The sequence below is a fragment of the Alligator sinensis genome, unplaced genomic scaffold (assembly GCF_000455745.1).
Source record: "Alligator sinensis unplaced genomic scaffold, ASM45574v1 scaffold542_1, whole genome shotgun sequence".
Lineage (NCBI taxonomy): Eukaryota > Metazoa > Chordata > Crocodylia > Alligatoridae > Alligator > Alligator sinensis.
In genome coordinates, this window is record NW_005841963.1 from 3,028,378 (window position 1) to 3,041,411 (window position 13,034).

The 13,034-nt window shown below is 44.9% G+C and overlaps 1 protein-coding gene across 9 annotated transcripts in view; it reads left to right on the top strand.

Annotated features, from left to right (window-relative positions):
* NHSL1 (NHS like 1) overlaps positions 1–13,034 on the top strand; it is a 171,716-nt gene that overhangs the window by 154,533 nt on the left and 4,149 nt on the right. For 7 of the 9 annotated variants that reach the window (XM_025200326.1, XM_025200330.1, XM_025200329.1 and 4 more), the window contains 2 exons: positions 7,854–11,279; positions 11,825–11,954. In XM_025200326.1, the coding sequence (XP_025056111.1) occupies positions 7,854–11,279; positions 11,825–11,954 (3,556 nt within the window). Of the gene's footprint in view, positions 1–7,853; positions 11,280–11,824; positions 11,955–12,384; positions 12,437–13,034 lie in introns of all 9 variants that reach the window. The other 2 variants (XM_025200333.1, XM_025200327.1) reach the window with 2 other exon arrangements.

Sequence of the window (13,034 nt, forward strand, 5' to 3'; positions counted from 1 at the left end):
TAATAATTCATGATGACCGTTCAGTTGGGTTGATCTGGGCTGTGTGTGGAGCCAGACTGAGAACATTTAGACTAAAAGTAATTTAGAGAGATCACCTAAAATCTTCAGAGGGACTTTATATATGTTACCCAACCACAGCATATCTTAACAGTAGTTAATCAAGTGGTGTAAAATTGAGGAAAAAATGAGGTATTCTATTTCTACAAACATTGTTAAATTAAAGATTAAATTTCTGGGGGGGAGGCTCTTCTTCCCATCATCCATTTCTTTGTAGGTTCTCAATCACCAGATTTACTTTGGCCAGTCTCTCAAAAGTCAGCATGCATGCAGCTCATCAGCCAGAATCCAGCCTGCTTGCTTCAGCACCCACTCCCTGAGAGATCACATAGCTCAAGCCTTTCCAGCCATCCATAAATGTCCCACCTGTCACTACTATAATGTGTTATGGTCCTTAGAACTGTCTCTGTTTTTTTCCAACTCTTAAAAAAAAATAAAAAATTCCTGGGAGGTCCCAGCACTACATCTCTAGTGAGATTAGGCTTTCATAACTAAATACATATGTGTTTATGTCCTTGGGTGCTCAGCAAGGTTCCTGAGTTTATGCAGTTGCCATAAATGTTTTAGATCAATCCCCAGCCCACAGGCCAGATCTGGCCCCAGGAGCCATGTCATCCAGCTATTCACATGGGCTCAATCCCAACACATCACAGTCAAGCAGGGTAGGTGCAGATCCCCTGGAGCCAGATCCCACTGGGCAAAGGTGGGTTGGGGCCCCCAGAGCCCACCTCCTCCTAGCCAGGATCAGCCCCAGAAGTCCATGCACTGGGACTGGGACCTGGAGTCCTGCACGTCCCCTGCCCAGTGTGGACTGGGCTCCGCACTGCCCCCACCCAGCCAGGATCGGGCTTCAGCTGGGCAGAGGTAACACAGGGCCCCAGGGCCCACTCCAGCTCATGGGCTAGCCCCATACCGTTCCTTTGGCCCACAGGGCTAAAAGTGTGAGCACCACTGTCTTAGATGTTTTTGGTTTCTGCCTTGTCTCCTAGCTTCTCAGTCATGCAGATTATATCTGAATTTGGGCTCGATACATTGCACTTAAAGGCCAATTCATCCAAGAGTTACTACAGGCTTTACAGTAATTAAAGAATTCACAATAAATTACATTTCATCAACCTCCTGGATACTAGAGATCATGGACTAAACATAGACATTGGATTTTTGATACATTATAATCTGCCTGGCAACTGACTCCCCAGCCCAGCCCCTGGCTTCTTTACTTTTCATTCCATCCAGGAGGAGCACACACCAACTGCTGAAACTTCCTTAGCCTGACAAAGGGTTTTTGAACCCGAAAGCTTGCTTAATAACTATTTTCCAACTATTTTGGTTGGTCTAATAAAAGATATCAAATCCACCCAAGGAACCTATGTCCTTAGACCAACACGGCTACAACCTAAACCCCTGCAATAAATTACAAGATGCTTAAGTATTATCACCACTTCATAGATGAGGCATGTAAAACCCAGAGAGGTATAATATAACAAATTTTCCCATTGTCAGGTGCCCAGTCAGGGGCAAAGCAAGAAATCCAACTGAAATAGTCTACAGCAGTGGTCACCAACCAGTGGATCTCAATCCACCGGTAGATCTTGGAGCCTCTTGGAATCGATCCGAGGCTGGGGTGGGGGGCTGAGTGCCCATGTGCATGCATACATGCACCCCAGCCCAGCAGGTCAGTCCATGGAGGAGGTAAGGGGCAGGAGCTAGATCGAGACCCCTGTGGTGAGGGACAGTGCCAAAGAGCAGGAGCAGGGGTAAGTTGAGTGGGACCCCAATTGGGTTGGACTTACCTACTGGGGAGGCATGCCCCCAAATAATTTTTTCTCCCTCTGCCTTGATCTGCCCCCCCCCCGGTTCCCTCCCTATAGACTTATCTGCTGGACAGCAGGGGGTTGGGGGGTGGCAGCAGTGCATGATAGATCTTGGGTTGCTTTTAAATGCCAAAGGTGATCTCCTACTTAAAAAGGTTGGAGACCACTTGTCTACGTTCTACTAGGGTCCCTAGCACATGTTACTGTTATGGTATCATTTATGTGTTAGTTGCACCATGAATAGTAACAGTGGTACTCATTCAGCTGACTTGTGCCATAAAGTGGCAAGTCAGCCACCAAGTAATTTCACATAAAATATGGAGCATCTTTGCGGGTTGTTTGTTTGACACCATAAATTGAAGGTGTAGCACCCCAGTGCTGATGCCAACAATCAGCTGATTGTCAGCATCAGCACAGAGACAGGGTTTGACATCGGGACTAGGACAGCCCTGGTCCTGATGCCAAAAAATGGCTGCCAGGAGAGCAAGTTGCTAGCTTCCCTGGCAAGGGTAGCCAAGGGGCTTCAGCTGCTGGGAACCTGGGAGCCTGTTTGAGCAGCAGGGCAAAGCACTTAAAAATATTGGGTTGTGGGGAGCCAGGCTGAGTCTGTGCTTTTTAGACATTGTGGGGCACAGGGACCCTTATCCCAGAGTCTTGAAGCCACCCGGGACTGTCTGGGATGGGTCTGAGAGTCAGCTGATTGTTGGACCCCACCTCACCAACCCTGGGTGTGGAACCTCTGGGGGAAACCCCGAGTCCCAAACAGAGCCACTCGTGGCCTGATCTGCAAGATTGGGCTGGGGGAAGCTCAGCAGTGGCATGGTTGGGATTGGAGGAATTTTATGCCCTATCCCAAACATTATGCTTCCTGCCAGCGGCCATGTGCCCGGGGCCTAAACGTTCATGTTTTATGGTACCAAAAGCATTTACAAGGATCCGACACTTTAGCAGGAGTGTCAAACTCACCTGGGGCCCTAGAGTGGATCTGGATTGTGGGGCTCTGCAAAAGAACTGGTAGGTAAAAAGGAACAATGTTTTTGAACATATCTCAGTCATAAGGGAAGAGAGCATGCTCTAGAAATGGTCAGAGAGCCAGACACAGGACATCTGCAAAGAGGGTCTGCTTTTACATTTGATTTTAAATGGATACTTTCTTTCCTCAAAACACTTCTCCTTTATCTTTTTTCCACCCTTTCCATTTTCATTGTCTTGAACCCAGTCTCTTATGCGGTAGTACACAGTATTGCTCACAGAGGCAGTGGGCTTGAAACCTTTTTAAAATTCCAAACATGATGATCATTATTATTTCAACTACATGTGTGTTTCCATCTAGGTTTTTACCTAGTTGCAACCACTTCTGATTCCATAGCACTCAGTATCTGTAATTCATTTTCAGTTTCTAAAAGTGGGGGGGAAGAAATCATTTATGTCACTACCCCCATCTCTACAACCAGATGGGTGTTTTAGTGCTTGGTATCTTTTTAAAGCTCAAATTCTCCTTCAGCATTTCAGCACATTCAGTTGATGATTTGAGCTCTTCCTTAGAAACTACTTCTAAGTGAATACACATTCTAGCAGCTGTAGCAACAAGGCAGCTAGTTGATTTTATGAGAATTTTTGAAAAGCTCTGTGCGTCTTGTCACAAGTAAACTGCCATCAAACATGGGATTTCTTACATACTTAGGAACAATTTTAAAAAGAATTTTCCCTAAATGTCAATAAAACCACTATATTTTAAGGGAATATTTAGGGAATATTTAACAAATTCTAACTAACTTCATTGCAGATTTCTATTGTCCCTGTGCAAGTAATGAAACCTGAAAAAGGATTATAGTTGTATCATTAGTTGAGGCATTGACTTTGAAAGCAGGTTGTATATTGGTATCTGAGGATAGAATTGGGCCAGTGTAATTTAACAGTTAATCACATTAGTCTTATGTTTTTCATATAGAAATTATTTAACACCAAAATTAACATTATCTTAAAATAAACTTCTCAAAAATTCTTTGTTAAATATTTGGCCTGTGGTTTAAGGCCATTACCCTGGAGCTATACTCAACACAAGTGAACCCTTGGGCCTGCAAGGTGTCTCCTTATTTTACTTTGGCTCCAGGCTAGTGGCTTGTTGTGATCACATGGAATGTCAGCCTGCTGGCAGACATTACACTTAAGACACGATTGACCTGTCCTTCATATCTTAAATAGTAAACTGGCCATATATTCAGGCTAGTAATGGCAAAATGGTAAAATGCAAAACCAGCCACAAAATTATTCCACAAAATACCTCTAATAATTTTGTGTCTGATTTCCATTGTGTCTTAAATTGAATGTGGGACAGTGTCCCTTGCCCTGCAGCATAATGCCAGCTGCATGGCAAAGCTAGGTTGACAGCCTCTCCAGCCCCAGGACTGCACTTGAGTCTCCAGCCAGCTCCAGCAGGGTCCTGGGGCTGGGACACACAATCAGCCCCAGGACTGCATAGGTTCATCAGGCACCCAGCTTGAAACCTGACAGTGCAGAGGGAGCTTGGGATCATGATTGGGGAATGGATCCCATGGTGCCATTAAATGAATGTGTGCCAGGAGCTTGAGTTAAATTGTGGAGCCATGTACAGGTTCAAGGACCCCTTGCTGTAAAGTTTTGATGCTTAAAGTTTTAGACCTTGCAAGAATGCAAGGAGTATTATGTTGGCCATAAGTAGTCCTATTTTTATTTTGTTCCAATCGTTTTAAAAGTTCTATGCCTAGTTACAGTGAATAAATGTTGTCCTAGTCACTTATAGTGATAAGCAGGGATCCTGGTTTTCCCCGATTAAAAAAACAAACAAACAAACCCACAAATTCTCTGATAAAGACCCCAAAACCTGTGATTAAAATGACAGGCCCCCACTCCCCACCACAGTCTTGCTGTTGCACCTCACTCTCCCCCACAGACCTCCTGGCCCTGCTGGTGCCCATCACTCCTCACCCACAGCCCCCTGCCCCACCCAGCCCTGCTGGAGGGGGCCCCCAGCTGCCAGGGCTTTGGGGCCAGGGACCCATAGCCCCCTGGCAGGAGGCAGCAGCTGCTGCTGCAACAAAGTGAAGCCTGGTTCCTCCCCCTGCTGCCTGCCTGCTGGGGGCTCAGGTAGGTGGGCAGCTCCGTGCCATTGCGTGCACTCCATACGGGAGCAGGAAGGACCTGTGCCCCCCAGATTTGTGTGCGGGGCGGACACAGGCTGCCTGCTTTGGGCTCGGGCTCCTGCTCTGCTGCCCTCCCCCAGGGCCTCTGGAACCAGCGGGTGCAATTCAGCCCTGAAGGGAACAGCAGAGCTGCATGGGGATCTCCTTGCCACTGTAAGCTCTGCACTGCCCTGGTAATGTGTCCCCTGCCAGTGTGGCTGAAGGGGGGGACACAATCCTCGCAATCCCACCCGTGCTGCTGCCACAGGATACTGCACCAGGCCAGTGCAGAGCTCACAGCAGATCCCCCGTGCTTCCCTGGGAGTGTGGGCAACAGCGGGAAGCCACCCCCCTCCCCCTGACGAGCTGTACACGGCCCCATCCCCCTCCTTGCCGGGGGGCAGCAAAACCCCATGCACCACCTGGCTGAGCACCAGCCCCAGCCCTGCCCAGCTCCCTCCCTCCCTCCCTCCTTATGGGGGCCTCAATCCCCGCCTCCTCCATTTACCTGTGGGAGCCGCTCTCCAGGCTGCCTGTCTGGCGCTCCCTGTCTGACCGCCCTCCTCCTGCTCCCTCCCAGCCCCTTGCAAGCTGGAACTCTGCCAGCTTGCAGAGACCTCACTGCAAAACTGCACACTCTGCAGGTTTCTCTGCGAAAATGAGAAATCCATGTTTTCCTGAGATAAAGGGGTAAATCCACGCTTCTCTCCATTTTCCCAGGGAAAATTAAAAACCGGGATCCCTGGTAATAAGCTTTCTTTGTGGGTTCAGAATGTTTGCTGTTGTCCTGCTTCGTGAATGGTACTATTATGCTGAACATGTAGTTTCCCCATGTGTAACATTTTAAACAAATGCGAGGTCTGTTCTTCCACATTTATGCTGCTTGTGAAGAGGAACGAATTTAGCTGACCTTTACAGACATCCATGAAATAATCTCAGCCAGTCAGAATGCAGCTATCCTTTTATAGCTACTATGAGGTTCCAGCTACCTTGTCAAAAAGCCCCCTGCATTCCGTCTCATTTTTAAAATGCCTAGTGATTGTTACATAGTATAACGATCCTAAATCTCTTATTAGCTAACAATTGGTCTCCAACCACACCTCAAAAGCATGGACCTCTGCGGTGTCTGCCTTTGTATTTTTACAGCACACCACAACAGAGAGTACTGATCCCATAATGAAAATATAAGAAAAAAAGTTTTATTTTATTTAAAAACCATATTACAGTAAGGGGGTCTTTTTGTACCCAGAACCTGAATATATCTCTGATTTGATTGGCCACTGTCCTGTATCTGCTCCAAGAGCCTTTTGTTCTTGGACAGTTCAAGCTGTTTGCCAACAAGAATGGGTCTCATTTTGCTTCCCATTTTCTGTACCAAAGCAGAAAAACCTACGTGTTCATGAGAGGTAAATAATCTACATAGAAACAAAGTGAGTTTCAGGATGCTTAAAGGTTACCTTTTCTGTTTTCGGGAAAAGGAAATAAAGCCTAGTTTCATCCCTTCTCCCCTCCCCCATGTATCTTTACATATTGTTGGATGCCAAGAATAAGAATAACATGCCTTAAATAGTGTTTAAAATGGAATAGAAGAAAACACTTACTCTACCAACCTAGTTATGTTGTTCCAAGAAATTAAACTGAAAATGGAAAATAAAAATAAATAAATAGAAAATAAATGGGAGATGCTGCCCTATCTAACATGCCGACCAGAAAGCAAAAGGGTTAAAACAGCATTCTCTCAGCAGCACCACAGGTGGTATGGCGGTCTCTTTTCTTTTGTACTTATTGTAGTAACCCAATTGAATCAGAAATTAAGAGCCTTTTGAATCCCAATCCTAAATGCTGTTTAAAACACAATATGTTCTTCTTATCTTTGCTTGAAAGACCTGTAAAGATCTCCGTTTGTAATAATCTACTAGTCCTCTCTGTTGACTTAGTAATAGCTATATCTTGAGTTAATAGACCCCAATCTTTTGTTCTTCAAGTTTGTTTATGCCAGGATATGGTAATTACTTTGTAAACAAGAAACATAACCACTTCTGATTTGCCAGTCCTCAACATCTGTAACACGATAGTTTGTTTGCTTTTAAATAAGGGCTGCAAGAATGTGATGGTTCTGAACATTAGACCGTCATCAGTTCCAGCTCTGCTTTCTTCCCCAACTTCCTTCTTTTTCTGTAAATAGGAATAGCTTCATGGGAAAATGCTATTTAATGTTTTGTAGATATGGGTAATGCTTTGTTTTTTAATGCTGTTTTTAAATATTTGCTTTCCTTGTGGTACAGAATTGCATGCTCTCAAGATTTAACGAGCTACTGATGCCTTCTGAATAAAATTTGAATAGCATAGCGCTTAGGAATCATTTTTCCTATTCTAATTTACTTGTATATTTTGTTTCTCTTCTTCTTGTACGAGATAGTATCATTAACCAGCAGCTGGATCTTTCAGGCTTTTGTCTGTGCCTGCTACTTTGCTTCCGGGAAGTCTTGTTATTCAGTTTGACATAACTGATTGCTGGGGAAATTCTTAATATGTCAGAAACAGAGGATTGCATGTGTGGAATACATAGGAAGAACTCAAATGACCCCATAAGCTTGAAAGGTCCCTTTTTATAAAAAGAGTGGGAAATGAAATGCAGAAAATATAGTGTGCAAGCAGAATTTGCTGCTGCTGTTGGTCCTTCAGAGGCATGGTTATCTTTTTATGCCTCTGCATCCATCAAGAGGGAAGGGACAAAGAATATGGCCCATGGTATGTTTTTAACAAAACACCAGTGTTTTATTTGTGTTTTCAAGGAATAATTGTTTTATTTTGACTCCAGCAGTTGGCATGGGCCAGAGTGACTTCCGTGGACATTCGATGTATGTCCCAGATCACTGTTCCACACTAGGGCGACTAGACAGTTACCGCTCTGCTATGCAGCAGTCTGAAACCAAGGACACCAGCTGCCAGACGGAGGAAGTCAAAGTTGTACCCCCTTCAGTGAGAAGAATACGTGCACAGAGAGGACAAGGTATAGCTGCACAGATGTCACAGTTCTCCAGTTCATCTGGAAACATGTCTGTGATGAGTGACTCAGCTGGTGTTATATTTGCCTCTCGCCAAAATAGCGACCTAGGTTTTCACAGCCTGCCTCGATCTGGAGCAAGAGTGTCTCTGCAGTCTCTAGGACAGACCCAGGGCCCCTCTAACCAGGCAGAGGACATCGCCAGCACTTTGCCACATCAGATAAGCAAATTGCAAGTAGATGATAGTGTAGTCCATATGAGGAGTAATCCTAGGACTGGGACACTTTCAAGGCCAAAGTCCCAGGAGGTGAAATGTTACGACAGTGATAAAGCACCGAGCCCAGCATGTATGGTCTCTCCTCATGCTACTTATTCCACCAGCATCATACCGAATGCCACATTATCCTCATCTTCAGAGGTTATTGTTATTCATACTGCCCAAAGCACTGGGTCATCAGATAGTAAAATCACCAGCTCATCTTCCTACGCAAAACCCAGAGACAATCCTGTTGTCAATAGTGCAGTAAGCATGAAAGAAGACCACCATTCTTCGAGCGGTAACTGGAGTGAGAGCAGCTCTACACGTCACTCACAGACCTCAGATACTATATCATCTAATGCTGTCATGGTGCTCTCTCTTGGTGACTCAGCAGTATCTCTCAACACTCCAGGAAACATGGAAAATGGATCCCAAAATATGAGCTACAGCTGCAGAAACAATCTGAGTTTCCCAAGCCACCCTCAGGACAGTGATGGTAGAAGTGAATCTAGTTATTCTGGGGATAGAGCACAAAATAATAGTGTGAACAGCACAGATCACTGGGTGTACAAATCTGGAGAAAGTGATGGGACTCCCTCGCACAAACCAGTCTGTGCCACTCCAGGCTACTCCACTCCAGTAAGCAACATGAGTAGCAACAGCCTGGAGAGAACTTCAGTCAAAGAAGATTCAGGTTCTTTGTATTCGGTGGATCATGATGGCTACTACACTTCAATGCATATGGATTCTGGGCTCAAATCAGATAAGTCATGTGACAATAATAATGGTTTTGGGAACCCCAGGCACAGTGTCATTAATGTTTTTGATGGGAAAGAGAAGAAAAATCAAGGGGGACACAGTGACAAATCCCTCTCACGAAACATATCTTTAAAAAAAGCCAAGAAACCACCTCTGCCGCCATCCAGAACAGACTCACTCAGAAGGCCCCCCAAGAAAAAAGCCCAGTCTAATGGGCAGGTACTCGATGAGACACTAATTGCCACCCTTCAGCATTCCCTTCAGCTGAACCTCAAGTGCAAAAACAGGAGCTCCCCTTCACAAAGCCCATGCAGCGATTATGAGGATCCCTGGGTGCTGCGCTCTCGCAGCCAAAGCTCTGTCAGTGCAAGCAGCAGCATGATGTCCACGACTGCTCCCAATATGTACTCTATCTGCACTGTCACTCCCTCGCAGAGCGAAACGAGCAGCATTAAGTCAGAGTATGCAGACCAGTGGGGTTACTACGGTGACTGTGCTGCAATGCCTGATGATCAGTTAAAATCCTCAGTCACTCATTCCACAAGCAGTACAGCCACCCTCCATGATTACACCATCAGCCACCTCACTGATGGGTCAAGGGCTTCTACACCACAAGTGCCCAGTGGACTGGCCAAACCAAAGACCACTTCTCCAGAGAAGTCTCACCGAGTTACATCACCATCCAGTGGGTATTCTAGCCAATCAAATACTCCTACAGCGGTTACTCCAGTGCCTGTCTTTTTAAAATCCACATCACCAGGAAATGGGAAACCCAAAGTGAAACCTAAAGTGCCTGAAAGAAAATCCTCTCTGTTGTCTTCAGTCTCCATCTCTTCATCCTCCACTTCTCTTTCTTCCAGTACATCTGCTGAAGGGTGTGTGAGCATGAAGAAATCAGACCCCGCCCTGGGTTCTGCTCCTGATGCTGCGGCTGTTCTTCCTCCTCCAATACCCCCATGTTCTCCTGCTCATACTCCTCCTCCACCCCCACCACCAATAGATGCCATGGATCTGCCACCACTACCAGCCTCTCCTACCTTTCCCCCTCCTCCACCAGAAGCTGTTACAAATTCCTCCTTCCCCCAGAACATCTTGTGGTTTCCTTCCCCTCCACAAGAAACTTCCTTCAATCTTGGTTCTGTCCCATCTTGCTCTTCTTCCAGTTTGCCTTCTGTAGTTCCTCCACCACCACCACTTCTTGACCATCAACTGATGAAAGAAGCAAGTAAATACCCACAATATTCTTTTAAGAAATGTAACCAGGAGGATTCCTGCTACAGTCCAGGGAAAGATCCATTCATCAAGCAGGATACCATTAGGCCTGTGATGCCCCTAGTAACCACCAAAGCATTGCAAATGGTACAGCTGAGGTCTGTGAAAAAATCCACAGGGGCAGAAGTTGAACAATCATCTGAATCTGCTTCTGAAACCAACTCTCAGGAAAAAGCGACTGTAATTTTGTCACCGCAGCCTTCTTTAAAGCAGTCTCTCTCGTTAAGGCTCAGTGACAGCATGGGTGAAGAAGGAATGAAAACTCATAGTGCTTCATTCAAAAACTCAGTTCAAAGTCCTGCTCAGAGTTCTCATCCAAGTTTCTGTGACAATATACCTGAGTTTGACTGTAGTCAAAAATCAGGGAATACAACAAAGCTAACTAACCCCTTGGAGGGTGATTTATCAGGAATGAATGCTGAAAGAGCACTTCAGTCTCCTGCACATAATGAGGAATCCTACTCTGGTCACAGTACTCCATCACTTCAGGGGCCACCAGCATCTCCAAGCAAGACTCAGGGAATGTTATTGAGTAAAAAGCCACCTCCTATTTCAAAGAAACCCAAACTATTCCTTGTTGTGCCACCTCCACAGCTAGATTTTACAGAAGAGAAAATAGCTCTCGTGAGTGGTACTGTCAAAAGCACATCAAGTCCAACTGGGAGAGAGACTGTGCTTGCACACTGTGAAGAAGCAAAAGATTGTCTTGCTGATGGACTCAGCTCAAGAAAGATGGACCCTGGCAGCTTGTTTCCTGAAGGAGGAGCTGGAGGAGCTGCTGGGTCCACCTTCTCTGAAACAGTGGAAACTAATGCCTGCATGGTTCAGCCTGCTACATCACCAGTTCAAGAAGCTCCCAAGCAAGAAGCGCAGACCACTTTGGATGAAGGAGGCAGTGCAGACAGCAGCCCTAAGACTGACGGGCACGCATCTGAAGAGACTGAAAGTGGTAAGTCTCTCTTCTCTTTTACTCTGTATGTACCAGTAGCTAATTTAGTGAAGGAGAGATGAGGAGGGTGTTCTAGCAATCCGATTTCACCTGCAGAAATGGAGCTGCGATAATGAAATCCTAATGCAAGTTATGGGGCTTGGATTAATCCTTTACAAAGATTTTCTACCTTCTTTATTCTCTGTTTCTGGTCGGAAGAGCAGTGGAGAGAAAAGCAGAATTTTATTAATTGCATTATCTGTTTCAAAAACTCTATGGAAATGTGATCAGCTTAAGAATTTCAGTGATCTGTTTTAATGGAAGGTATAAAGATGATTTTGCTATAAAGATGTTATTTTGTGACTAAACCTTGGTACTTTAGGGGCTTCAGCGTCACAAAAGAATGCTGCTGTGGTGAAATTAGTCAGAAGGTCGCAGTGTGTGTTAGGAAATCCCTTGGATGTTTCACTTGGATAGCTGAAGAGCATGGAAGGATGCTCTTCGGAGGTTGTGCCGTTCGGGATTCCTGTGACAGACTGTGTGCATCTTTCATTCCTTCTACATAGCTGAGGTGTTTGAGTCGGACAACTCAGATAATCTGTCGCTGCCAGGCAACAGTTATGTGGAAGAGCCTGAGGAGGTGTCGACACCAAATAGACCGAGAACTACTGAAGATCTTTTTGCAGCCATTCACAGGTACTGCACAAGCTGCCCTGTTTGTGTGCCCTCTCTAATAATTTCCTCACAAATTAAGCAGTACTTTTCACTCTCGACCCCCGCCCCAACCCAAAAGCTAATTTTGATTATGATTTTCTTACTGAAAAATGCCTTCTAATACTGACCCCCTACTACCAATATATTATCTGAAAATAAACACTGGAACTTGCACTTTATTGCTTTACAGTAACGATGAACTAATTCAGAACTGAAACTCTTCCTTGTTTAAACCTGTTTTGAATAATCCTGTTATCTTCTGCCCCCTCAAACTTTCAAGTTACGCCTTTGTATATTGTGTTATTCTTAATCTGTTTTATTAACTTTACTGTTGCTTTCTCTGTATATCTTTTTTTTTCATACCCTTTCTTCTCCATCCCTTTTTCTCTCCTCCGCTGGTTATATGTTGCAGTTTGGGACAGAGGCTCAACGCTAATGCTTCATGGCAAGCGTGGCTTAAACTGGCAAGTAACACCAAATGTCAGTCATATGGCAAAACATATGACAAGTACTGGATTATAGTTTGCCATAATCCAGCCTGGGGTGGGGTATTTTGTATCCAACTGGTTTATCAATGAGACGTGCAATACAGAGTCCATACATTGGTCCCCGTCAAAAAAACAAACAAACCAAAAAAGCACTCCCTTCATGGGTAAATAATTTTTTACTTCGTTTTCTTTTGTGTTTAGAAAACACACATTCAAGTGAAGAAACCAGGAAGGATTTAAACAACAGACACAGAGAAGGAAATCACAATTGTATATGAACGGTTACACTTGCATTTGGAACTTCTGCTGTGTAGTGGTGGTGCCATCTTGTGGCAATGTAATTTTTCCAAACCCTGCCTAAAAAGCTGTTGAAAAGGGCTACTTGTATCTGCACAAGGGCAGCTAGGTATCTATTTAGTTGGTGTTTGTACACGTTCATGGCTTCTCCATTACAAATATTGAGAGGCCGGAAAAATCTTATGAATTGTGCACATGTCCAGGAGTCAGGAAACTTGGGATGTAAAAACTATTTTCATTTGTGAAATAACTCTTTGAGTTTTTCTTTCTGTGTCTC